At 43.2% G+C, this 27,460-nt stretch overlaps 1 protein-coding gene across 1 annotated transcript in view; it reads right to left on the reverse strand.

The window, feature by feature from the left end:
- The window catches only part of LOC103251815 (connector enhancer of kinase suppressor of ras 3), a 352,217-nt gene that overhangs the window by 226,575 nt on the left and 98,182 nt on the right, over positions 1 to 27,460 (reverse strand). The window contains exons 10-12 of the mRNA XM_021708754.1: positions 26,373 to 26,497; positions 23,452 to 23,660; positions 22,872 to 22,961 (exon numbers count right to left, since the gene is read on the reverse strand). Of these exons, the coding sequence (XP_021564429.1) occupies positions 22,872 to 22,961; positions 23,452 to 23,660; positions 26,373 to 26,497 (424 nt within the window). The remainder of the gene's footprint in view (positions 1 to 22,871; positions 22,962 to 23,451; positions 23,661 to 26,372; positions 26,498 to 27,460) is intronic.

Consider the following 27,460-nt stretch of genomic DNA (forward strand, 5'->3'; position numbering starts at 1 on the left):
TTTTTTTTATTTTACTGTAGAGATGAGGTCTCGCCTGCCCAGGCGGGTCTCGAAACCCGAGGGCTCAGGCAATCCACTCACCTCAGCCTCCCAAAGTCACGGGATTACAGGCTGAGCCACCGAGCCCGGCCTAAATAAATACCCAGCAGTGGGGCTGCTGAATTATATGATAGTTCAAATTTCAAATTTTTGAGAAACATCCATAATGTTCTTCCTAGTGGCTGTACCAGTTTGCATTCCCATCAACACTGTGCAAGCGTTTTAATTTCTCCGCATCCTCACCAATGATTCTTGTCTTTTGGCTTTTTGATAACAGGCATGCTGACAAAGGAGAGTTGATATCTCATTGTGGCTTGGATTTGCGTTTCCCTTTTTATTAGTGAGGATGAGCACCTTTTCACATAACTGTTGGCTATTTGCTTGTCTTCTTTGGAGAAATGTTTATTTGCAAACTTGGTCTATATTTTTTATCAGGTTCTTTGGATTTTTTTTTTCTTTTTTTGCTATTGGGTTGCATGAGTTCCTTATATATTTCAGTGGGTTGTCTTCTCACTTTGCCGTGCAGAAGTTTTTTGGTTTAATGTAATTCTGTTTATTTTTATTTTTTGTTGCCTGGGTTTTTGGAGTCATATTCATGAAATTATTGCCAAGACCAGTGTCAAAAAGCTTTTCCCCTATGTTTTTTTCTAGGAGTTTTACAGTTTCAGGTCTTATGTTTGAGTCTTTGATCCATTTTGGATTGGTTTTTGTGTATGGTGTAAGGTATGGGTCCAACTTCATTCTTTTGCATGTGGGTATCCAGTTTTTCCAACACCCATTAGGTTTTTTGTTGTTGTTGTTGTTAATTTGCTTGTTTAGTTGTTTTTGTTTTTGAGACAGGGTCTCGTTATGTTGGCCAGGCTGTAGTGCAGTGGCATGATTATAGCTCACTGCAGCCGCAAATGCTAATTCCTGGCTCAAGCAATCCTCCCATCTTAATAAATCCTGCTTTCTAAAAAAAAAAAAAAAAAGAAAGAAAGAAAAGAGAAAATCAGTTGACCATATGCATGTAGATTTGTCTCTGGGTTCTCTATTCTGTTCCATTGGTCTTTATATCTGCTTTTTTGTTTGTTTGTTTGTTTAGTACAAGACAGATAACTATAACGTGTCTACCTTTTGCCAGTACCATATTTTGATTACTTTAACCTTATAATATATTTTGAAAACAAGAAGTGTAATGCTTCCAGCTTTGTTCTTCTCAAGATTGATAATGCTATTCATGGTCTTTTGTGGTCCATATGCATTGTAGAATCCTTCTGTCCCTGTCTACAGATGACATAATCTTATATAGGGAACACTCTAAGGGTCCATTTTTTGGTTTTGTTTGTTTTTTAAAGCAAGATATATTGAGAGGACAGAAAAGCTCCCATAGTGGGAGGGGACCTGAGGGGGTTGCCCCTAAGGCTCCATTTTCTTTTTTTTTTTTAATTGGAGTCTCACTCCGTCGCCCAGGTTGGAGTGCAGTGACACAATCACAGTCACCCCAGCATCAACCCTCTGGGCTCAGGGGATCCTTCTGCCTCACTAAGGCTCCATTTTAAAGAAAATTTAAGACCGGGCACAATGGTTCATGCTTATAATCTCAGCACTTTAGGAGGCTGAGGTGGGAAAATTGCTTTAGCCCAGTAGTTCAAGACCAGCCTGGGCAATATAGTGAGACCTTATCTCTACAAAAACAACAATATATTAGCCTGGCACGAAGGATCACCTGAGCCCAGAAAGTCAAGGCTGTGGTGAGCCATGATCAGATCACAGTACTCTAGTCTAGGTAACAGAGAGAGACCCCAACTTAAAAAAATAACAACAGTTGGTCTCGATGGCTTAGCCTGTAATCCCAGCATTTTGGGAGGCCAAGGCGAGTGGATTGTCCGAGACCACAAACTCGAGACCAGTCTGGGCAACCTGTCTCTACAATTAAAAAAAAAATTATCCAGTCATGGTAGTGCGCGCCTGTAGTTCTGCCTACTTGGAAGGCTGAGCTAGAAGGACTGCTGGAGCACAGCAGGTCGACGCTGGAGTGACCGTGAGTGTGCCGTGCACTCCAGCCTGGGCAACAGAGTGAGACTCCAATTCAAAAATGATGAAAATAATAATAACAGAAATAAAAAATAAAGTTAGAACTAATGAAAAAATTCAGTAAAGTTGTTGGATACTAAATCAGCATACGAAAGTCAGTTGTGTTTCTATACACCAACAGTGAATTATCTGAAAAGAAAATGAGGACAACTCCATACACAATAGCACCCAAAAGAATAAAAACATAGAAGTAATTTTTTTTCTTTTTTTTTTTTTGAGTTGGAGTCTCACTCTGTCGCCCAGACTGGAGTGCAGTGGCCGCTCCCGGCCACCGCAGCCTCGACCTGCTGGGCTCCAGCGATCCTTCCGCCTCAGCCCTCCGAGTAGCTGGAATTACAGGCATGTGCTACCACGCCCGGTTGATTTTTTGATTTATTGTAGAGATGAGGTCTTGCCTGCCCAGGCGGGTCTCGAACCCGCGGGCTCAGGCAATCCACACCCTCAGGCTCCCAAAGGCACGGGATTACAGGCTGAGCCACCGAGCCCGGATTTTTTTTTTTTCTTTTGAGTTGGAGTCTCTCATTCTGCCACTCCAGGCTGGGGTGCAATGGAACACTCACGGTTACCACAGCCTTGATCTGCTGGGCTCAGGCAGTTTTCCTGCCTCAGTCTTCCAAGTAGCTGGAACTACAAGCACGTGCTACCACACCCAGCTAGTTTTTTGATTTATTGTAGAGACAGGTCTTGCCAAGTTGCCCAGGCTGGTCTTGAACCCCTGGGCTTAAGCAATTTTCTGGCCTTGGCCTTCCAAGGTGCTGGGATTACAGGCCTGAGCCACTGTACCTGGCTATTTTGTATGCTTTAATGAGAAATATTTAAGAGAGTTCCTTTGATGTGATTTTTTTTTTTTTTTTTCTGCTGGTGTCACCTCACCACTCCCGGCTAGAAATAAGTTTCTGTTTGTAGTTTTCAGATATGTATTCCGAAGACTACAAACAGAAAAACAAACACAGGAACACAGAGTTAAATTAATCATATTTAATCTTTGATTCATTATACACCATCAACATCATCTTTGGTCCATGTTTGTACCTCTTTTACTTCATTTAATTTTGAAAATAATAAAATAATCACCCCTGTACCCACTATCCTAACTAAGAACTAGAATGTTACGGGTCATTCACAATTCTTGTTTGCCCCCTCCGAATCCCTTAGCACCACCTACATCTCAGACCTCAGCCATCTGCTCTGTGTCAGTCCCTGCCCATGCCTGACCAACTCACTTAGGCTACCCAAGTCCCCTGTTTAGGGCTGATCAGGGTGGACTGTTCCCTTGACTCTCACCAATGGGAGACAGGATATGGGAGGCACCCAGAGGATAAATTCTCTCTTCTTCCTCCCTGGTATGGACTATTCCTTACAGTTTTCCAGAGAAGCCCCATTGAATAGGACACAAGTACCTAGTGACCCACTGTGTCTCTGCATGGCTCTTTGCTGTTTTTTTGCTTTGGGAGGGGAAGGTCTTACTCTGTCACCAAGACTGGAGTATAGTAGCATGATTATAGTTCACCACAGCCTCAACTTCCTGGACTCAAATGATCCTCCTGCCTCAACTTCCCTAGTAGTTGGAACTACAGGCACACATCACCACACTCAGCTAATTTTTTTTGTAGGGACTAGGTCTCACTATGTTGCCCACACTGGTCTTGAACTCCTGAGCTCAAGCAATCCTCTTGCTTCTGCCTCCCAAAGTGCAGGGATTACAGGCATGAGCCACCATGCCTGGTCTGCACAGCTCATTATATGATGGTTGACAAGGTTGTACATCACTTTGTGTAGTAGTTTGCTAGGCCACCATAACAGGGTACCTGAACTGGGTGTCTTAAACCACAGAAATTAATTTTCTCACAGTTCTGGAGGCTGGAAGTCCAAGATAAAGGTGTGGACAGGATTGATCTCTTCTGAGGCCTCTTTCTTTAGTGTGCAGCTGGCCCTCTTTCTCCTCTATCTTCTCATGGTCTTTTCTTTGTGTATGTACATATCTGTGTCTAAATATCCTTGATTAAACCCACCCTAATGACCTCATTTTAATTTAATTACCTCTTAAAAGACCTAATCTTCAGCTATATTTACATTCTGAGGTTCTGGGGGCTAGGACTTCAAAAGATGGATTTTGAGTGGATACAATTCAACCATGACATTTTACATCGCTTATATCTTCTTTGCCTCCCTTCTCTCTCTCTCTTGTTCTCTCTTTTTCTTTTCTTTCTTTCTTTCTTTTTTTTTGGTTTGTTTTTTTGAGTTGGAGTCTCACCCTGGTGCCCAGGCTGGAGTGTAGTGGCATGCTCACAGCCATCACAACCTCGAACTGCTGGGCTCAGGCAATCCTTCTACCTCAGCTTTCCAAGTAGCTGAAATTACAGGTGTGCACCACAACACCCAGCTAATTTTTTGATTTATTGTAGAAACAAGATCTAGCCATGTTGCCCAGGCTGGTCTCAACCTGTGGGCTCAGGCAATCCTCTTGCCTCTGCCTCCCAAAGTGCTGAGATTACAGGCGTGAGCCATCACACCCGTCTGCCTCCCTTCTCATTTTTATCTCCCTAGTTGTCCTGGTTTTGTTTCTTCCAAATGAAGCACCAGTCATTTTATCCTTGGCACCAGCTCTGTTTTTAGAGATTTGGGCTATCACAGCTACCCACTACATATCTGTGGTATGCTGTGTTCTTTTCCTGTGCTCTTGATGCCTCACCACAGGTACCTAATATCCTGGACTTGGTCTTTTCACATGTGTGTTGTGTCTAAATAAGATATTTTCCCATCTTACCTGGTTTTGAATGTTTAAAAAGAGTATAATACTATATGTTCATAGTCTTTTGGCACCTATTTTTCCAATCAACACCATGTTAATAAAATTCATCTCTTTGATGTAAACAACTATAATTCATTTATTTTCACTTGCCGCAGAATATTCCGCTGTAAGAATACATCACAATATAAATCTTTTTGTCAATGAACACTGGGTTGTACTGTACAAACATAGGCAGGTGGTCAAGCAGTGCACATAACAGATCCCCTAGAGACTATTTTTGAGGATATTATCAGAAAAAACAGTGGAAGGAGTACAGGTCCCCTGTCGTCAATTTCATCTGGGGCGTTAGACAGAAGTGAATAGAGCCTAACCTCAGAATCTAGGTGAGGGTCTCTAAACCTTGGGATTTTAAGCTGCATGATCAAGGAGGCACCAGCCTCTCTCCTAGCATGATCAGGGGTTGTGTTTACAGCTGAGTTGCACTGCCAATTAGTAGCAGGATTTGCTTCCTGAGTGTCCATGACTGGGGAACAACCAGCCCTTCCTGGTGGCAGCAGCAAAGTGGAATCTAAGGCTTGCACTTGATCAGACTTGATGGCCCTGAGTAATGGATCATTGCCAGCTCCCATGGAGTTCTGCAGGAGCATGACTTCTTTTCTGGAAGACCAGCTTGTAGGAGATCGGTCTTTGATATGTTCATATTTTCCTCTCAGATAATCACTGGTTCATTCTCCAGGATCTACATCTAGGCATGAAATGGCTGATCATAGGGAAATGAATAGTCAGTGCTAATTTAACCTCATACCAGCAATATACCAGATCTCACTGATTCTTCTAGTACATCCTCTAAGTATTTTCTTTTCTTTCCTTTTCTTCTTTTTTCTTTTGGAGACATAATCTTGCTCTGCTGCCCAGGGTAGAGTGCAGTGACATGATCATAGCTCACTGCAGCTTCCAATTCCTGGGTGCAAGGAATTCTCCTACTTCAGCCTCCCAAGTAGCTGAGGCTACAAGAGTACACCAACACACCCAGGTAATTAAAAAAAAAAATTTTTTTTAAATAGGAGTCTTACTCTGTTGCCCAGGCTGTAGTGCAGTGGCACACTCACAGCCACTGCAGCCTTGACCTACTAGGTTCAGGTGATCCTTCCACCTCAGCCTTCCAAGTAGCTGGAACTACAGGCGTGCACCACCACAACCAGCTAATTTTCTGATTTATTGTGATCTGAGACAAGGGCTTACCACGTTGCCCAGGCTGGTCTCAAAACCCTGGATTCAGGTAATCCTTTGCCTCTGCCCCCCAAAGTGCTGGGACTACAGGCATGAGCCACCATGCCTGGCTTAATTTCTAAAATTTTTGTAACGATGGGTCTTGCTATATTGCCCAGGCTGGTCTTGAACTCTTGGCCTCAAGTGATTCTCCCACTTCAGGCTCCCAAGATGCAGAAATTACAGGCATGAGCCATTGTGCCCAGCCCCCTAAGTATTTTCAAGTTCTTCACTTTTGCCAATAATTAGGTATAGAACAGCATCTGCCTATGGCTTCGATTTAGATTTCCTTGGTCACTAGTGAATATCTCTTCATGTGCATAGGGACCATATGTATTCCCTTTTATGAAATACTTTTTTTGCTCACTTTTGTATTGGTTTGTCTTTCTCTTACCAATTTGTAAGAGTTATGTATATATTCTTTTTTGAGTTGGGGGGTCTCACTCTGTTGCCTAGGCTGGAGAGTAGCGGCACAATCACAGTTCACTGAAGCCTTAACCTCTCAGGTTCAGGTGATCCTCCTGCCTCAACCTCCTGAGTAACTGGAACTGCAGGTTCATGTCACTAAGCCTGGCTATTTTTTCTCATATTTGTAGGGATGAGGTCTCACTATGCCACCCAGGCTGGCCTCAAACTCCTGGCTTCAAGCAATCCTCCTGCCTCAGCCTTCCAAAGTGCTAGGATTATAGGCATGAGCCGCTACTCCTCGCCTGTGTATATTTTTTTAATGCTAATCCTTAGGATTTTTTTATTTCTCCCAACTTGTTTCTTTCTTTTCATTTTCTTTAAGGCGTCTTTTGATGAAGAGAAGTTCTAAGTTTCAGTGTAGTTTAATTTATCAGTCTTTTCTTTTGTACTCTGCCCTTTCACTGCCTTCTATTTAAAAAAAAAAAAAAATCAGCCGGGCGTGGTAGCGCATGCCTGTAATTCCAGCTACTTGGAAGGCTGAGGCGGAAGGATCGCCGGAGCCCAGCAGGTCGAGGCTCGGTGGCTGGAAGCAGCCACTGCACTCCAGTCTGGGCGACAGAGTGAGACTCCAACTCAAAAAAAAAAAAAAAAAAGCCTTCCTTATCTCAAGGTCATAAAAACATATTAACTTCCAAATGATGCATGGGTCAAAGAATAAATTACAATGAAAAATTAGTTAAAATTGGACTGGCCATGGTGGTTCACGTCTATAATACCAGCACTTTGTGAGGCAAAGGTGGGAGGATTGCTTGAACCCAGGAGTTTGAGACTAGCCTGGACAACATAGTGAGATCTCATCTCCACAAAAGAACAATTAGTTAAAATTGAATGACAATCTAAACACTGCATATCAGACCTTGTAAAATATGGCAAAATAAATTACTCAAGGGAAATTTGTAGTCTTCAGTATGAACCTGAGGAAAGAAAAGCTGCATATTAATAAGCGACGTATCCAACATAAGAAGCATATCAGAAACCACTCATCTTGACCGATATCCCTCTCCCAACCTTTCTTAAAGTGGCGGCGACTAGGATTTTCATTTCTAGGCCAGGCTGGTTGGGTATTCTCTTTCCTGTGGCTCATCCCCCAACCCCCAGATGGATAACACTCCAGGGTAATCTTGAAGCCCCAAACTACAACTACCCTAAGATAGAAGCAATCCAAGTCCCCGAGTCACTAGCTTGAGGAGGCCACCGTGGAGCGTTACCCAACCTGGAACACCCTAAGTGGACTTTCCATGAGGAAAATGTAAACTCAGTGTGTGAAGTCACTGAGATTTGGGGCTTGTATCACAGGGGTCTAATACACGAAGTTATAAAAGAAAAAGAATAAACACAAAGGAAATAGAAGAAAAGAGAAAGTAGAGAACAGAAATCAGTGAAATGAAAAACAAAGAAACAACAGAAAGACCCAACAAAGGGACGGCTGTTCTTTTCTGAACCTTAGAAAAGCCATCAGATAACCGCCCAGTTCTGTTCTTAGTCCTTTTGCCAAGTACATTTTCATCTCCCTGCGCTGTTCAAAAGAACACACTGAGAGCCTGCATGGATGAAGCCGTGTGGGCTGGACTGTTTGCTGCTTTTTCTTCCAAATACCAAATAAATTTCCTCCCATCACAAGGACCAAAGCAAAGAGCTGATCTGAGCACAGAGAGCAAATCCAGAAACAGAGGTGACTGGTTTGAGATACATCAGGAAAACACAAAGGCAAAAGAACAGAGCAAGAAACCGGCAGGCAGCGAGCACAGGGGAAAAGGGGAAAAGGGTATAAAGGCACCCAGGCAGGGGAGCAGGGTTTCCTAGGAGGCTCAGGACAGTGACCTTGAGCAAGGAGAGAAGGAGAAGGTGGGGCTTTCTTATTTGCATACACCAAGTACTTTCCATTGCCAAGAATAGAATTCAGTCCCATCTCCCATGTGATGAGGGAAGAGTGGTTGCACTTTCAGTTCATTCTACAAGAGTACTTTTGATGAAAGTTCCCCGGAGTATTAACTGGGGAAAACAACCCTACGGAGCTTCAGTAATAGTCACCATCATTAATTGCTATTTACAAAGGAGTCTCTGTGTTTCATCATTTGATAGCTCTCCATTTTAATTTTTTTCTTTGTGGAACTGAATCATAATTGAATGTCTCCTGATACTTGTCTTTTTGGAGTGCTTGGGGGAGTGGCATCTCTGCTGGTTTTCTTTCATCGGCAATGGAGGATACCACATCCTCAGATGAGCCTGATGGAGCAACGAGCAAATGACATTACTTTAAAACGAAATGTTCATGTCCCCTACGATTTTAGCAGCACAATTTGTTGTCTCCAAAACAGCAGCAACAATATTCTCAGTGGAACCATCACCCAGCCCCATGGGAAGAGGGTCTTAGTCATAATTCTCTATTTAGTCAACAGCCTTGATATTTACACACTTGGTTTTCTCAGGTCCAAGTTCCTCTCCTTCAATAAACATGGTGAGCGGAAATCGCCCTCCGTCTTGCCTATTTACAGGAGCCTCCATGACTACATGGCCATCAGAAAGAATGAACTCATGTTCTTTGCAGCAACACGGATGGAGCTGGAGACCATCATCCTAAGTGAACTGACTCAGAAGCAGAAAATCAAATACTGTATGTTCTCACTTATATGTGGGAGCTACATGGTCACAAAGACGGAAATAATAGACCCTGGGGACACCAATAAGGGGGGAGGGAGGAGGAGGGTGAGGGCTCAAAATTACCTGTGGAGTACGATGTTCACTCTCTGAGGAATATCATACTACTGATATGTCCCTGTAACAAACATGCATAGGTACCCCCTGAATCTAAAATAAGAATGAGGGGGAAAAAAAGCAAAGAAAAAAATTTGTAGGAGCATTTTTTTGCCTTACTTCCCCTACATTGGTTTTTCTATGGCTAATTTGAAGCTGCCAGCATGAGCCTTCAATGAGTTCTTTGTACACCTCTAAAAGTGCTTACATTCTCAGCAGTTACTGTAATCCTGCAACCAAAGAAGCCGTTGTTGATGGCCAAGATTTATTCTTCCTATAAATATGATTGAGTTCTGACACCTGGCATAATGTTTTCTTTGAGATGAGAGCCAATGTAATAAAATTCTATATGGAATAGGCTCAAAAACAAAAAATCCTGCAGATAAAATTAAAATATTTTTCAGAATACTTTAATATTTTTTCTAATTTCTTTTTGGCTACACAGTTAGTTGTACCACCTAGTTACTTCAATAGTGTTTGCTGTGCCTATCATGTAAGTTATCCGTACCCTGCTTTGGAAATGCTCACAATTCAAGTTGGAGAGTCAAACATCTACTTAACAAGATGAGTCAAGGCTACGAAAAAAACAGAAGAGACCAATTGATTCCATCCAGTCCAGAGGAGGGACAAGGAGTCAACTCTGTATGGATGACCTTCGGACTCAGCTCAGGAACTGGACCTAGAAGGATGCAGCTATCATCAGGATTTAGGAATCCAAAAATTAAAAAAAAAAAAATCAAAGCACAATGTGAGCTGATAAATAAATAAATAATTTTTAAAAATAGAGGATTTAGGAATCCAGAACTAATGGGTTTAAAGAAAAGAATCAAATACAATTCACTCACTGTTAGTTAAAATTACCACAAGGGTTACATCGAATACCCTGGTGTCTGTATTTTATGTTGTCTAAAGAATATAATTCAGTAAAACCACTGAATACTGTAAAGATGGATTCAATAGCATTCCTTCACTGAGGAGAAATCTGTAAAAGGATAGCATTTCCAAGTAACATATAGTATCTAAACACGGTTGACTTAAATGTTTTTCCCTCTATTTAAAGGCCCTCAAAGCAAAAGGAGAAGAAAAATCTTGAAAGATCTTGATTTGATTTTTTTCTTCTCTAAAAGTAAGGTTCTAGCTTTTCTTTGGAAGGGATGAGGACTTGTTTCGGTTCGTTCATTTCTCACTTGATCTAAATGTCCATGGTCAGCCCTTGTTTATCCTTGATGCTGCCATGAGCACAAATAATATAAAATGCCAATTTAATCAATCCGCTATGATTGCCTTCTTGTGTTTGGGGAATTAATAGTGGCAGGTCCTGGAAATGGATAAATGAGGCCAAATCCGAGGGCATCACTAAGTGAGCAGCGTAGAGGGCATGAGAGAGCGCAGGGGAAGACAATTAGTAGAGCATGCAAGTGCAACACAAGGCACAGAATGGAAATGAATGTTGCAAAAAGAGAAAGACAAAAATGCGATTTCTGTCCTCAGGGCATTTGCAATCTATTAGACTGAATCATACAAACCTTGACTATGTAGGTAAAATATGGCCACATAGCTACAAATTCATAGGGTTCCGCCTAACACAAGAGCTCAAGCAAGGAAGGGGCTGGGAAATTCTTTGTCAATAGTCTTCCAAGTAGCTAGAACCACAGACATGTACCACCACGCCCAGATACTGTTTAAATTTACTATAGAGATGAGGTCTCGCCAAGTTGCCCAGGCTGGTCTCGAACCTCTGGACTCAGGCAATCCTCTCTCCTCAGCCTCCCAAAGTGTTGGTATTACAAGCGTGAGCCACCACACCCAATACATCCTCTGTTTTTAAACACCTTTAAAGGTATATTTATTAATTTTTCTCCTCCAACTTCAGTTTAAAAACTTTCGAGAGAAGCAAGCAGCTCAGTAAAGTTGCCTGGCGTGTCACGAGTTGACTCCAGGTGTGGCATAAATGCACAGGCTGCAAGCCTTCTTCCTTGCAGGAAGGAATGTATATAGGATTCGAAACGTCCTTCCCTGGGGGCAGCCGCATGTGCTTTCTCCTGAGGTCTGTCATAAACTGGTATCACATGAACAGCTGATCACCTTGGAAGGCGAGCTTCCTAAGCACTGCCATGGGCTTCCAGAACATGCCTAAGGATGGCCAAGTGACGGCCAGAACCTAGTCCTGCATTACTGACACCACATGCATCTCTATGAAAGAGCAATGGAACACACACCCCAGCGGTCCTGAAAAGCTGTGTGTGAGTCTCCTGGCTGTGTGGCATTGTTCTGCTGGTTATGGACAAAACCTTTCTCCTCTCTCCAAACCAGTAGGTCATAGCCATCATTTAAGAACCTGTGTAGTGAGAAAAATTTGTCTTTTATATACACACATGCACACTTCTGTAGGGTTTGAGACAGACCCCACATCAGAAAAACAAGGCCCTTAAGCAAGTCTGAACGTGATGTCATCACTTTTTCCTTGGCTTAAACTTTATGTTGAAAGTCTCCTTTGGCCAATGAGCACATTTCTGGCAATGATTCTGGTCCAGAATACATAGAATGGCTAAGGTGAAACTTAGCAATTGTGAAATTTCCAAATAATTATAAATTTTACAGTAAAAATATCAATTTTTTTCAAATTCCATATGCTATGGGTTATAAAGTATATACTTTTAAGCTCCTTTAGGTATTACCAAACACGCACTGAGGTCCTATTAGGCTTGCATCATGCAAGGTGCTCCACATATCTGAAGAAACATCAGAAGTCAGCCTGTGTCTGCTCTTTAAGCCAGTTTTGAAACAGATTTTAAAACACTCACCTTCCAGTCGATCAGCATGAAAGGTTTAAAAAATACAAAAACAGCCGGGTGCAGTGACTTGTGCCTGTTATCCGAGCACTTTGGGAGGCCTTGGTGAGAGGATTGCTTGAGCCGAGGAGTTTGAGACCAGCCTGGGCAACATAGCAAGACCTTGTCCCTAACCAGAAAAAAAAAATCAAAAAATTAGTTGGGCGTGGTGGCACACACCTGTGGTCCCAGCTACGTGGAAGGTTGAGGCAGAATGACTGCCTGAGCCCAGGAGGTCGAAGCCGTGGTAGCTAGAATTGTACCACTGCACTTCAGTCCGACAGTGAAATTCCAACAACTCAATAAATACATACATAAAGCGGAAAGTGCTATGGACTGAATGTTCATGTCCCCCCAAATTCCTATGTTGAAAACCTCCTCTCCAAAGTGATGGTATTAGGTGGTGGGGCCCTTGGGAGTCATTGGGTTCTGTGGGTGGAGTCCTCATGAATGAGATGAGTACCCTTCAAAGAAGAGACAGGAGAAAATTTGCTTCTCCTCTCTCTCTCCTCTCCCCTCTAACACAGCAGAAGGGCGGCTGTCTGCAAACCAGGATGACTGCTCTCACCAGGAACCACATCAGCCAACACCTTGATCTTGGACATTCCCAAATTTCTGTTAAGCTACCCAGCTGACGGTGTTCTGCGAGTGTACCCTGAGCTGATGAAGACACAGAGGAACTTCAAAAATGAATAAACTCAAACATCATTGGCCAAGCCACAGACAGGCCATACCAAAGGCAGTTTAATTCCTTTTAAGACGTTCACCTCTCCTAGGACATAGCTTGCGGTAGCACATCTCAAAGGAAATGATGCAACGATTTGTTTCATAAGGGTAGGAGCCAGATGTGAACCAGCAGTCAGCAAAACTAATCACATGCATGGCAGGTGACACATCCAGGTCGGGCCTGCTTCCCCACCATTCCTGCCTGTGGTGGCAAAGAGGCAACGTGAGGCTTTTGCCTTGCTGGTAACACTCAGATGTCAAACAGATTGATTTACTTGAACTCCTAGTGGGATGAAAAGTTATGTGTCAATAGCTCGTAGGGTTTTGTGAATGCTAACGAACTGAAACTTAAGACTGTGAACTTTGGGGTGAAAAACAAGATTTTTTTAAAACCCCACAAAACAGATACCAAAGCTTTGGGTTTTGTGGGGAAAGAACTGAGGAGAGGGAAGCAGAGATAGAAAACTGGGTAAACAAAAGACTGAAACACTCAATGAGAATACAGGATTTTATTTTATTTTTTTGAGTTGGAGTCTCACTCTGCTGCCCAGGCTGGAGTGCAATGGCATGCTCCCGGCCACCGCAGCCTCGATCTGCTGGGCTCAAGCAATCCTTCTGCCTCAGCCTTCCAAGTAGCCAGAACTACAGATGCATGTTACCACACCCAGCTAATTTTTTTTTATCTATTGTAGAGATGGGGTCTCACCATGTTGCCCAGGCTGGTCCTGAACCCCCAGGCTCAGGCAATCCTCTTGCCTCGGCCTCCCCAAAGTGCTGGGATTATAGGCTTGAGCCACCGCGCCCGGCCAGGATTTTATTTTTTAAATGTTGTTTATTCATTTAGTTTGAGACAGGGTCTCACTCTGGAGTGAGTGGCATAATCAGGGCTCACTGAAACCTTGACCTCAGGGGTTTAGGCAATCCGTCCACCTCAGCCTCCCAAGCAGTTGGGACTACAGGAAGGCACTGCCATGCTCAGGGTTTTTTTTAATTTTTTTATTTTTCTGTAGAGACGAGGTCTTGCTATAATGCCCAGGCTGGTCTTGAGCAATCCGCTTGTCTCAGTCTCCCAAAGTGCCAGTATTACAAGTATGAGCCACCAGAACCGGCTGGGATTTGGGGCGGGGCGGGGGAGGTTTAAAAAACACTTGTTACGAAAGGGATGATATTGTCCCCTAGAGGTAGTTTTGGAAAAGTGAGGGAGTTGGAGGTGCCAATGATGGGCGTCTACTCCTTGGAGTGAACCTGCTGAGCGAGCCTGCTGCACAAGTCCTGCAGGCTAAAACCCTCACAAGAAACTGGCCCCAACAGCAGTTTCCAATTGCCCACCCCAAATATTCACGTAGATTAGAAAACCCAGTCTGCCATTATGAATCTATAATCTAATTTTGCTTCTTTATATATAAGCACACAGAGAATTTTTAGCCCAGTTTTAATATGCTTTGCGTTTTTTAGGAAGGTAGTTAGAGGATTCTATAAATGGAAGGAAGTCTGTATAGCAAAGTGATTGTGAGCAGACTTTTTTTTTTTTTTTTTTTTTTGAGTCAGGATCTCACTCTGTCGCCCAGGCTGGCAAGATCATGGCTCACTGCAGCCTCGACCTCCTGGGCTCAGGCGATACTTCCATCTCAGCCTTCCAGATAGCTGGGACTACAGGCATGCACCACCATGCCTGGCTAATTTTTTTTTATTTTTTGTAGAGACAAGATCTTGCTATGTTGTCCAGGCTGGTATGGAACTCCTGAGTTTAAGGGATCCTCCCACTTCAGCCTTCCAAAGTGCTGGGATTACAGGCATGAGCCACTACGCCTAGCCCTAACTGCTTTCATTTTAATCCCAGCTCTTCCATCATTAGAAGATAACTAGGATGACCAGTAGATAACCCAGTTATCACTCTCATATGTAAAATGAATCACAGTAGTACTCATCTCATAAAGCCTTTAGGTAAATATTTAGAATGATGCAAGGCACACAGCAAGCGCTTATGAGTGAAGCCATTAAGAACTTCCATTTTGCCTAGAACTGATCAAGAACTGGCCACACTTTAAAAATCTTATTGCTGACATCAATCCTGGTTCTGGTACTGAATTGCCATGTAGCAGGCCTATGTTGGTCTGCATTAATAATTGCATGCTCATGGTGATTTATATGTATACATACACACACACCAAGTATGTGCCTTGTTTCACTATTTCATTACATCTTTTTGTTTGTTTTTAGAGACAGGGTCTTGGTCTGTCGCCCAGGCTGGAATACAGTGGCATGATCATACATCACTGAAGCCTTGACCTTGAGGGCCCAGGCAATCCTTCCACCTCAGCCTCCCAAGGAGCTGGGACTATAGGCATGCACCACTGAACCTGATACTTTTTTAAATTTTCTGTACAAACAGGGCTCTTAGTATGATGCTCGGGCTGATCATTATTTCATGACATCTTATAATCATGCCAGAGAATCTACATATCAAAGTGATTATGTCATTATAAAATAGTTGTTCATATTCAGTTAGGACATTATATTGATGTGTATGTTTAGAGGCTGGTTATATTTCTGGCTAGCTTCATTTCAGAATAGTAAATGGAATGATCTTTTTATGTATGACACTAAGTTCTATCACCCATGATCTTCATTTGATGATTATAAGTACTGTTATAAAATATTTATTATAATAAGGGTAGGCCAGGCTCGGTGACTCTGCCTATAATCCTAGCACTTTGGGAGACCGAAGTGAGTGGATTGTCTGAGCCTGAGGGTTCAAGACCAGTCCAGGCAACTTGGTGAGACCTCGACTCTACAATAAATCAAAAATTAGCCGCGTGTGGGAATGCGCACCTGTAGTTCCAGTTACTTGGAAGGCTGAAGCAGAAGGATCGCCGGAGCCCAGAGGTCGACGCTGGGGTGGCCATGAGTGTGCCACTGCACTCCAGCCTGGGCGACAGAGTGAGACTCCAACTCAAAAAAATATAGGGATGGCTGTTGAGTTGGGTCTGGTAGGATTACAAACCACTGTTTTAAAGTGTCATGTCAAAAAGTGTCATCTTGCATCTTCCTATGTGAACACAGGTAAACCTGGATTACTATTGAGGTAAACAGTTTTGATTCATTTCTAAAACATTCATATTAAACTACTGTTTCTGTATTTCAATAGTACAGGTTTGCAATTTTTTTAGCAGCAATATAGTGTACAAACACAATTCACAAGAAAATCCCAAATAAAAGTAAAAATCAAGCTGCAGAGGCTGACTGAAGGTAGAAGGCCCCAGAAACTTCTCTGGCTGCTCCTGGGACTTCAGGGAACAGAGGCCGAAGAGCATCCTTCGGGTGGGTACCGTGCAGGGCTAAGACTGATGGCTGAAAATTCCTCTTGAGGACTGCTATTCAATTCACAAGTGGTATTTTCTCCAAGAACAGGGGCTAACCTTCTAGCTGAGACCTCCAAAGCTATTTGACTCGTTATGCAGTGGGACCACAGCGCCAGGAGCCCTCCCCAAAATCCAGGGAGTGAGAGGAAGCCCGGTCACCCACTTCCCAGGCGTAGAGCCAGCTCAAGCTAACAGTAAAACGGGCAGGGCTGGCTCGCCTGCTTTTACAGAGCTCCTCCTTGCCACCAGTGCCTTCCGCTGGGCCTCCTCACCCCACGCCCCGCCTTATCGTGTGCCAAAAACCCAGTGAGTCACACCCTCCAAGCCCCCTGGCATCTCCCATAAAAGACTCGGATCTTCACCACAGTTCCTTGCAGGCTGGCAGGAGAATAGACTGACTGAATGTGGTCCCACCAGAACGTGGGTGGCTGCTAGTTCCTCTAACCCCAACAGAGGCATTTACAGGGAGGATGTTTCCTAACTCCAGGGAATCTCTCGTGGTTGAATTCTAGGCAGCTCCGCAAAGTGACCGATTCCAGAAGCATGTGAGAGGGTATTTTGGGGTAGGGGATAACAGTTCTGTTTAAAAATACACCTTGGGAAATTCCCCTCATAGAGTTTTCCTTGACACCGGCATCTTCAACGTCTCCATTTCCAATCCATAAAATTCCAAAATGCAGGGGAGGGTTTATTTTTGGTTTTTATTTTATTTTATTTTATTTGAGTCAGAGTCTCTGTTGCCCAGGCTGGAGTGCAGTGGCACAGTCAGGGTTCACCAATGCCTCGACCTCCTGGGCTCAAGCTATCTTCCTGCCTCAGCCTCCTGAGTAGCTGGGACGACAGGTAGATGCCACCAGGCCTGACTAATTTTTCAATTTTTTTGTGGTGATGAGGTCTTGCTATGCTGACTAGGCTGATCTCGAACTCTTATTTTTATAACCATAGCACCCTGCTGGCAACAACCATGGGGTAATTTGCTAATCTGAAAACACCCTGAACACTCCGTTTCACTAGCTTCATGTAGGACGCAAAACAGAAATATTTCAATTACATGTGACTAAGAGTAAGAAAAATATACAACTATATTTAAAACACTTAAATTAACAAGATAGTACTTTTCCATTCTAACAAAATATCATACATTCAGTTTAAACAAGAGTTAATATCCAGACACACTTTTTCAAAATAGCAGGTGCTAGTTGAAAATTAGTGACCGTGAGGCTTTCCAAGATATATCTAATCAGCAAAATGTGTACAATTTTAAAGAATTGTACATTTTTTCCCCCTGGCGAATAATCAACAGGTCAAAATGCAAAATGACATATCTCTCATAAACCTAAATCTTGTTGCTTCACTTTTCTGAATGATACTTTGGCTGTCAGCAGATCTTATAGCTTCTTTTCCCTTAAAGACAATAATATATAACAACGAAAGTGACACCCCTCACAAATAACCATAAACTTCCTTGTGTGTAACAAGCCCTATCCAAATGTGTTCATGCTGTTTCTGTAGTCACTGACCTATCCCAAAACCACTGTGAAGAAAGGGTTCAACCAAGTGTAACAGACCTACACCCAACATCTCTCAACACCTTAGCTTTGAAACAGCGTAGATATTTGTCACATGTTATTTCAAAGTCACAGCTGCTACACTTACAAATAGGATATATAGTTTTACAACTCAAAACAAAAACGTTTTCTCCACTGGCTTTTTCAGGTAAAGCTGGACCACCAACAGACACATCTGTGTTACAACAGCCACCAATTTTAGTCCCTCTCTCCCATTAAAAAAAAAAAAGGAAGGATGCCACCAGTCCCTTACAATGACATTTCTGGCCAAGACTCCAATTTCTAGAGTGTTCCACCTCTGGGGAAGCAAGAAAAGTAGGTTCCACCCTTATTCCTCCGTGTCCCTAAAGCCACCCAAGATCCTCTGCATGTGTCCCCCATCTGGTTACTTTCAACTTCTGAGAAGGGCAGTATACAACTTTCCAAAAAAGAGAAAAAAAAATGGCTTAAGGTCACTACATAATACTGCGGCTGAACAAGGAGAGGCTGTCCTCTGCAGAAGGAAGGCACTTGGGAGAGGAGCCAGGAGGGAGGCCAAACAGGGCAGCCTCAGTGAGTCAACAGTTTCAGGCGAGTAAACCAGCTGACCAGGAGGGACGGCTCCGTGGACGAGGACTTGGTGGCCGAGGACATGGGTTTCTTTTTGGTCCCTTCCTCCTGGAATGGAATCGTGGCGCTGCTGTGAAGATCGGAGTTAATGTAGCACCTGCTGCCTCGAATGTAGTCTGCACCCCGGACCAGATGCCGCTCCGTCGTGGGTCTGGAGAGCCGGTATGGCGGAGAAGCGCTCTCTTCGATGGTGGGGGGAATCCGCTCGTTACTGAAATAACGGCAAAGGGCGTCTTCCCCTGTTTCCAGACAAAGCCCACAGTGTGTGAGAATAAACAACTTGGCTGGGCATGGTGGCTCATGCCTGTAATCCCAGCTCTTTGGGAGGCAGAGGCGAGAGGACTGCCCTGAACCCAGGGGTTTGAGACCAGCCTGGGTAACTTGGCAAGACCTCATCTCTACAGTAAGTTTTTAAAAATTAACCAGGTGTGGTGGTGCATGCCTGTAGTCCCAGCTACTCGGGAGGCTGAAGTGGAAGGATTGCCAGAGCCCAGGAGGTGGAGGCTGTGGTAGACATGATTATGCCACTGCACTCCAGCCTGGGTGACAGAGTGAGACTCTGACAAAAAAAATAATAATAACATAAAATAAAATAACCAATTCATTGCATAATGTTGTTGGAAGGGCCCTCAGCCACCCAGACCCATGCTGCCACTCTGATGGCGAGCAGCATACACTTCTCTCCTCCCTGGGTGGACCACAAGGCCTCACATGTGCCTAAGCTTACCACTGGGTGTTAGAAAGCAGATATGGAAGAGGCCCCTCCTCCTTTAGGCTGCTGTAGCCCCTGAGAGGTGGCAAAGGACAGAGAGCATCAGAGTCCAGACCCTTTTTTTTTGAGTCGGGGACTTACTCTGTCGCCCAGGCTGTAGTGCAGTGGCACGATCATGGCTCACCACAGCCTCGACTACCTAGGCTCAGGCAATCCTTCCACCTCAGCCTCCTGAGTAGCTGGGACTACAGGTGTGTACCACCAAACCCAGCTGGTTTTTTGAAATTTTGTAGAGACAAGGCCTCATGATGTTGCTGCCCAGGCTGGTCTCGAACTCCTGAGTGCAAGCAATCCTCTCATCTCAGTCACCCAAAGTGTGGGATTACAAGCATGAGCCACTGTACCTGTCCCAAGAGCCTATACCTCTCATCCAGTGTAAGAATTTTCATAATTTCACTTGAAATAAAAAAATAAAGAAAGTCATATGATCGTCTCAAGCTCTCCTCCTTCCATCTGTCTTGCTCAGTCACCTCTGGGAGAAGCTCATACCTCCAGAGCAAGACTGCTACTCCTGCAGTACCCCCAGGGGGCACTGAAAAAGGTGGGCTGCCTCTGCCTGTCACTTTAAATGAAGGACAGGAACTATTCTTCAGTGGATGAGGATCAAAGATTTTAATGCCCTGCCCTAAATGCCAGTAGACCCTCTGGGCTGGAGGGGGTGAAGTATTAAGAAAATGAATAGGGTCACGCACGGTGGCCCATGCCTGTAATCCCAGCACTTTGGGAGGCTAAGATGGGAGGCTCACTTGACTGTAGGCATTCAGGACTAGCCTGGGCAACAGAGTGAGACCCTATCTCTAAATAAAAAAGAAAAAAAGAGAGAAATTAAATAGAAACTTAAAATGCAGGACATTTCAACATTTAGCTTTTTATTATAATTACTTTTTTTTTGGAGAAATAGGGTCTCACTCTGTTGTCCAGGCTAGAGTGCAATGGCTCACTGTAACCATCATAGCTCACTGTAACCTCAAACTCCTGGGGATCAAATGATCCTCTTGCCTCAGCCTTCCAATGCTAGGTATGAGCCTAGCATTCTTTTGACCCAGAAATTAGACTCCCCCAAATCTGCAAAGATATATGCTATACAAGAATGCTTATGGAAATATTTATAATTGGAAAAAAAAACCAACCTAGATTTCTAACAGTAGCATAATGTGCAAATAGGTGCTACAGCTATAAGAAGGCACACCAATGCAGCTATATAAAAAAAAATATTCTAGACAACATTCACTTTATAGATTATAACTGAACCTCTATCTCTTCCAGTTTGCACATTTTTCTAAGTGTATCAGTGTAAATATTGGAATAACTGGAAACACAATTACATTCACAGTGATTATTTCCAGGTTAGAGAAGCATATTCCAGCTGTTTCATTTTCTCAGGCTTTCTAGATGTTTTTCAATGTACTTGTTTTGTAATCAAAGGGAAAAAGTCAAGTTCCCACTATCAAAAATAGTGGGATTGTATAAATCTATGTGAAATGTCCAGAATAGGCAAATCTATAGACACAAAGTAGGTTAGTGACTGCCAGGACCTGGAGAAGGATGGAATTGGGAGTGACTGTTCAAAGGGACGGGGTTTCTTTTTGGGGTGATGAAAATGTTCTGGAATTAAACAGTGATAATTTATGCACAACTCTGTGAATACACTAAAAGCCACCTAATTATATACTTTAAAAGGATAAACTTTATGATGAGTATATCCTGGTAAAACTGATATTTGTTTAAGTGACTGTGCAGATAGATACTGTTTAGCTAAAATCATCATGCAAGAACAATGTGGAAGGAGGAGTCGGGGGAACAGGTGTTTTTTCCATTTTTCAATTTCATACTCTCCAGCCTATATACTTCCTCTCTCAATAATGAAAGAAAGAAAAGGCTAACTCTGGGCTTGTCGGGATGGCAATGAAATGTTAACATTCTCAAGTCTAAACAAAGGACAGCCCTGCCACCTGCTGACTGCTCCACAGATACTCACATGGTAACTAACAGAATCCTAAGCCATCTCCACTTTAGCATGATCCAGGTGATAGGGGTACTCAGGCAACAAATTCTGTTTTTATTTTTTGAGGTAAGGTCTCACTCTGTTACCTGGACTAGAGTGCAGCAGTACAATCATGACCTCCTAGGCTCAGGTGATCCTTCCGCCTCAGCCTCCCAAGTAACTGGGACTATAGGCATGTGCCACCACGCCCATCTAATTTTTTGAATTTTAGAGAAACAAAGTCTCGCTATGTTGCTCAGGTTGGTCTCAACTTCCTGGGCTCAAGCGATCCTTTCTCCTCAGCCTCCCAAAGTGCTGGGATTATAGGCATGAGTCACGGCACTGGCCTTTACCCAGTCCCTAGGAGATGTCAGGGGTTGATCCCTTTGAAAGAGTCTCCAGAATTTTTTTTTTCCCTTTTACTATCTAAAGTCTATTGCACTTTTAACTTTTCACCTGCTCTTTGTTTCAACACTGAAAAAACAATGTTATATTCTGCTAGTATTGATAATCAGAAGTAATCTGGCTAAAAAAATAAGAATATTTTACATGTCCCTCAAGATTAGTGTAATAACCAGTAACTTTGATTACAGCATGAATTAAACACAAATTTCTTTTTTTTTTTTTGAGTAGGAGTCTCACTGTTGCCCAGGCTGGAGTGCAGTAAAACGCTCACGGACACCACAGTCTTGACCTGCTGAACTCCAGCGATCCTTCTGCCTCAGTCTTCCAAGTAGCTAGAACTATAGGCATGAGCCACCACACCCGGCTAATTTATTTATTTCACTTATTGCAGAGATGAGGTCTGGTCAAGTTGCCCAGGCTGGTCTCAAACCCCTGAGCTCAGGCAATCCTCTCACCTCCGCCTCCCAAAGTACTGGGATTACAGGCATGAGCCACTGCACTCAGCTATATATTTCTTTTCAGCAGTAATTATTCTCCAACACAAGAAGGATTTGGAAGAAAGAAATTCATGTTTGTTCATCAGAAAACAAAAGACTCCAATAATGGTAGTCATAAAATTTAGGATAAGATTGTTTAATGAATAATTTATTTTTACTTGCTTAAAAATTAGACTATTAAAGTCTACAGCCTTTTATTTATTTGTTTGTTTATTTGTCAGGGTCTGACTCTGTTACCCAGGCTGGAGCCATGGCAGGATCACGGCTCACTGCAGCCTTGACCTCCTGGGCTCAGGCGATCCTTCTGCCTCAGCCTCCCAAGCAGCTAGGACTACAGGCATGTGCCATCATGCCCAGCTAATTTTTTGATTTTGTGTAGGTCTCCCTGTGTTGCCTAGGCTGGTTTTGAATTCCTGGGCTCAAGCAATCCTCTTGCCTTGGCCTCCCAAAGTACTGGGATTATAGGCATGAACCATCGTGCCCATCCACTACAGCATTTTTTATAGCACACAATGCTGATTTGAGTATTTACAATCACTCACTAGGATTATGTCATCTTGCTATTCTAGAAGTAAGCCGGCCCTTATGGATCTTCAGCAGTTGTGATTTTATAGGCGAGAAAATAGAACTCAGAAAGGCCACATACTCTGTCTAATTATTATAACACATTTTGGATTAGAGCTGAAACCAGGGTCTGGGTCTTTCTGGGTCTTTCCACTCCCTGCCTGGTGATGCTTGGTTTGCTTGGATTAAACGTACCTTTCCGGCCATGACCTCGAGGTCTGGCGAATGGATCCACAATCCCCATCCAATTCCCATCTGCAGGCATGGACAAAGGCCGGGGCTTGCCTTCAGAGGAACAAGAAAGAAGAGGACAAGGCCAATGAGTTTGGGGACTTGAGTGGCTCCTTCTATGTATAAGTTAGACCCCACAACATGACGCCCACTTACGCAGAAGCAATACATGTTTTAAAACAAGGCAAGTATTTTAAAGCACTGAATTTCCATAGCGAGCAGTCAGGACACCGGCACGCCCAACTTGAGTCCGGGAGTTTACAGAGCAAAGCAACTCCAAAGTTAAAACCCAAGCACTGAGAGTTAAAACCGTAACATGATCTCACCCAGCTCAGCCTAGCTGCCAGGCAGAGTAATGACTCAACAAGGCTTCGCTTTACAGAGATGAATACAGTTCTCATACTTAGAATTTCATTGAGGTTTATGTTTTCTCTGGATCACCCTTTAAGTATGCCAGATTCATCCAACAGTTTCCAACGAACGAAGGGGGCGGGGAAGAGAAGAGAAGGCCAACACAGAACAAAACAAACACTCAGAAACTTACCATAAGAGGGTGTTTTCTCTCTCATTTTTGTGGGCAGAATATTGGTTTCCACCGAGTACCCAGGCAACTGATCTGAATCGGCAATGGTGAATCTCCGTCTCCGGCTTTCCTGGTCCAAGAAGGAATTCGGGGACTCTGAGCCTTTAGGAGCAGGTGGTGGTTGTTTACATTTACCGATTCCTCCATAAACAAAACTCCCATTCTCATCCCTGGAAAAGAATGTACAAAATAATTAAGTTACTTACAAAGATTCTCTCATACTGAAGTGTTCTAGGCATCATGCTACCTCCAGCACACATAAGAAATGTCGAATGCTCCTTTTCTAACTGGAGTAAAAGTGTTCCTTTTTTTCAACCTCAATTGCCCTTCAAGTACATACAGATCCTGTAAAATAAGGACCAATATCATGAGCCTAGTTAAATTTTTGTCTATGTATGTCTAAACAAGTATACCTTTGAAAAAATAGTGCTAGTCTTCCTGTCATCTGGCCTGTAGCTGAATCTCTTCACAGTAGCAATCACATGTTAGTATGACCTAGCAAACCGTTTTTCTCATGCCAGAAGTAGCATCTCTCTGCCAAGATCCAGCAAAAAAGACTCTTGATGTACAATGAAGTTGTAAGATTTGAACATTGTGTTTAAAAATACAAAGCAGTCTCTGGAGTGACCAGTGGAGAGTGACTCTCTTCTGAACTAAATATTACAGACACTGGCAAAAGTTGGGTCGCTGATTTCCATCCTCATTCTAAGTATCCGTTCATAATAAAGCTGAAAATTAATTTCAGTGGCGTCCAAGTTGCCAACTGGTTTAATTGTTTGCATTTAGTAAATTCCATTAGATAATCAGCATAAAAACTACTAGACAAAATACAGAATCAACTGAGTCTCAAAGCAATCCAGTGATCAGCCTTGCTTGTGTGTGGTATCCCCAGGTGGGCCTGGCATCCACTTACTCTTCCCACCAAAGAGATCTTCTACCCCTTGAAACCTGGCATACAACTCCCTACTCACAACTCCTTTATGACTCACTACTTCTTTCTTTGAAATCCATTTGCATTGCTATTTCTCAGAAAATCCTTCATTAGTGGTGTGTGTGCCCTCTCAAGACTGTCTCCTTGAAGTAGTTTAATCCAGTTCCCCTCCCCTTCTTTTTTTAATTTTTTGAGTTGGAGTCTCATTCTGTCATCCTCCTGGTCTCAGGTGATCCTTCCACTTCAGCCTCCCAAGTAGCTGGAACTACAGGTGTGCACCACCACACCTGGATAATTTTCATCTTTTTTGTAGAGACAAGTTCTCAATATGTTGGCCAGACGAATCTGAAACTCCTGGGCTCGAGCAGTCCTCCCACCTCGACCTCCCCAAGAGCTGGGATTACAGGCATGAGCCACTGTGCCCAGCCCAGTGCCTTTTCTAACCCCAGGTCCCTTTTCCCTCACCATGTACATATCCGTTTTCTTGCCACTCCCCCTCTCTGAGGCTCAGACAAGAACATTTCAGGTCAAGGGGAGGCATCTCCCTACAGCTTCTGATAGAACAGTCCACATACTGGTCTTCACTGAAACTCTGCGCTCTCCATATGCAGACACCACGACTACCTGCAGCTTTAAACACACTTAAGATCCCGTGAGCCAGGCTGTCCTGATCACTTACGGGAAATTCTCTCCATGCGGTAATGAGTTCTGAGTAAACCAAGACTCAAGAAAGAGAAAACCAATGTCAAACATTCTCTGTACCTAACACAGAAGAAACACAAGGAAAGCAAATAGCCTAGCTTCCAACAAAAATCAGCACAAAAAATACTCCTAGGCCAGGTGCGGTGGCTCAAGCCTATAATCTCAGCACTTTGGGAGGCCGAGACGAGAGGTGGTCTGAGCCTGCGGGTTCGAGACCAGCCTGAGCAACATGGTGAGCCCTTATCTATACAATAAGTTAAAAAATTAGCTGGGCATGGTAGCGTGCGCCTGTAGTTCCAGCTACTTGGAAGGCTGAGGTGGAAGGATGGTGAGAGCCCAGCAGGTCGGAGCTGGGGTGGCCGGGAGCATGCCACTGCACTCCAGTCTGGGCGATGGAGTGAGATCCCCAACTCAAAAAAGTAATTAATTAATTTAATTAAGTCAAATGTCACCGGAATGAATTCAGCCTGAATTTTGTCTTATGAAATATTATAGCATAATTACATATTTCCCAATTTATTTTTGAACAACTGAATAAGACACTGGTGGTTCTCTAGAGGCAAAACTGAATCTGCCTTGTATCAGATGGTAACTCAGGTCCAAGCACTCAGGAAATGTAAGCCAAATACCTGGACCAGATTCTCTCGTTTTATCAGCATATGCAGATGTGAAGTGATCAGCCTGGATCACTCCTAAATTGTCCCCTGCCATCTATATACCATGTTTATCATGCCATGTAGCATTTAAGACAGCCTTTAAGAAAGCAACTTACTTTAAGAATTTATTTCTTATATATTTATTTTTAGAGACAGGGTCTAGCTCTGCTGACCAGACTGGAGTGCAGTGCAGGGGTGGGATCATAGCTCACTGCAGTCTCAAACTCCTGGGCTTCAGCTATCCTCCCACATTAGCCTCCCAAGAAACTGGTACTACAGGCATGAGCCACCTTGCTCAACTAATTTTTTACTTTTATTTTTTATAGAGACAGGATCTTACTATGTTGTCCAGGCTGGTCTCAAACTCCTGGCCTCAAGTGATCCTTCTGCCTCAGTCTCCCAAAGTGTTGGGATTACAGGCATGACCCATGGCACCTGGTCAATCACACTTTATAACAGCAGTTTCAAGTTCATCCCTGTCACGCTGCAGTTCAGCAACTTCCTCTCTCAAGATCCTCATGGTCTTCACCCTACTATTGAAAATCTATGCAAACAGGAAACAAGTACACCATGAAAACTGATTATCAACGTACCGGGGTGAGTAGGGAACGGAGGGCGGAGGAGGAATGTAAAGACCCATGATGGCCGGCTTCTCCTTCTTCAGTGAGGTATCCATGGTGCTTTCAGGGGACTGGGTTGTCGTGGGAGGAGGCGAGGTCTGCAACAGGAACGTGACAGTGCCAGAGAGGAGGTCAACTCGGAGGTCGTTCTTAGAGGACCTTCCCCCCCAAACCAACACCAGCCCCATGCATGACAGGGATCCAGGTCATTCTTGTGTGTACAGATATCAGCAATGCTTACCTTGTGTCCTACCATGAAACACTCAGAATGAACTGAGGGGTCTGAAAGACCAGACGCATAGTGGTAAGAAGCAGAGGCTCAGGCCCAACCACTCAGGAAATATATGCTGAAAACACAGGCCAGATTCTCTGGTGTTATCAGCATATGGAAATATGTGAGGTGATAAAAAATAAGCCAGGGTTATAATTCCAGTTCTGAGCAAATCACTTAAACATCGGTACCTCAATTTCCTCCTCTGTGAAAGAGGGACACTGACAACACCTCTCATATAGAGTTATAGCCAGGATTAGGTAAGTTACTTCATGAAAATCACTAGCAATGCTACTATTAACTAGGAATATGGTCTTGGAATGCTGGGTGTGATCCTAGCTGTACTTCTTTAACTTATTATTATTATTATTATTATTATTATTATTATGGTCTCAAGCCATCCTTCTGCTTGGGCCTCCCAAAGTGCTATGATTACAGGCATGAGCCACCAAACCTGGTTTTTTTTTAATATATATATTTTTAAAATTTATTTTCTAGCTGTATTTCTTATTAATTGTGCATTGTTGAGCAAATCACTCAACTTCTCTGTGTCTCATCTATAAAGTGGAAATAAATAGGGACAAAAATGTTATCAACACAGGGTGTCAGTGAAGATTGAGATAACACATGTAGAGGGTTCGAGATACTTTTTTCCATAGTAAGTACAAAACTTTATACTGTTTAATTTAGTACTATCTATATATACACATGCATACAAGTTAATTTAAAAAATTTAAAATCCATACAGCTAAATTTTTTCTTGAGTCAGAGTCTCACTCCATCACCCAGG

Source organism: Carlito syrichta, unplaced genomic scaffold (genome assembly GCF_000164805.1).
Source record: "Carlito syrichta isolate Samal-C Ts95f unplaced genomic scaffold, Tarsius_syrichta-2.0.1 Scaffold146042, whole genome shotgun sequence".
NCBI lineage: Eukaryota > Metazoa > Chordata > Mammalia > Primates > Tarsiidae > Carlito > Carlito syrichta.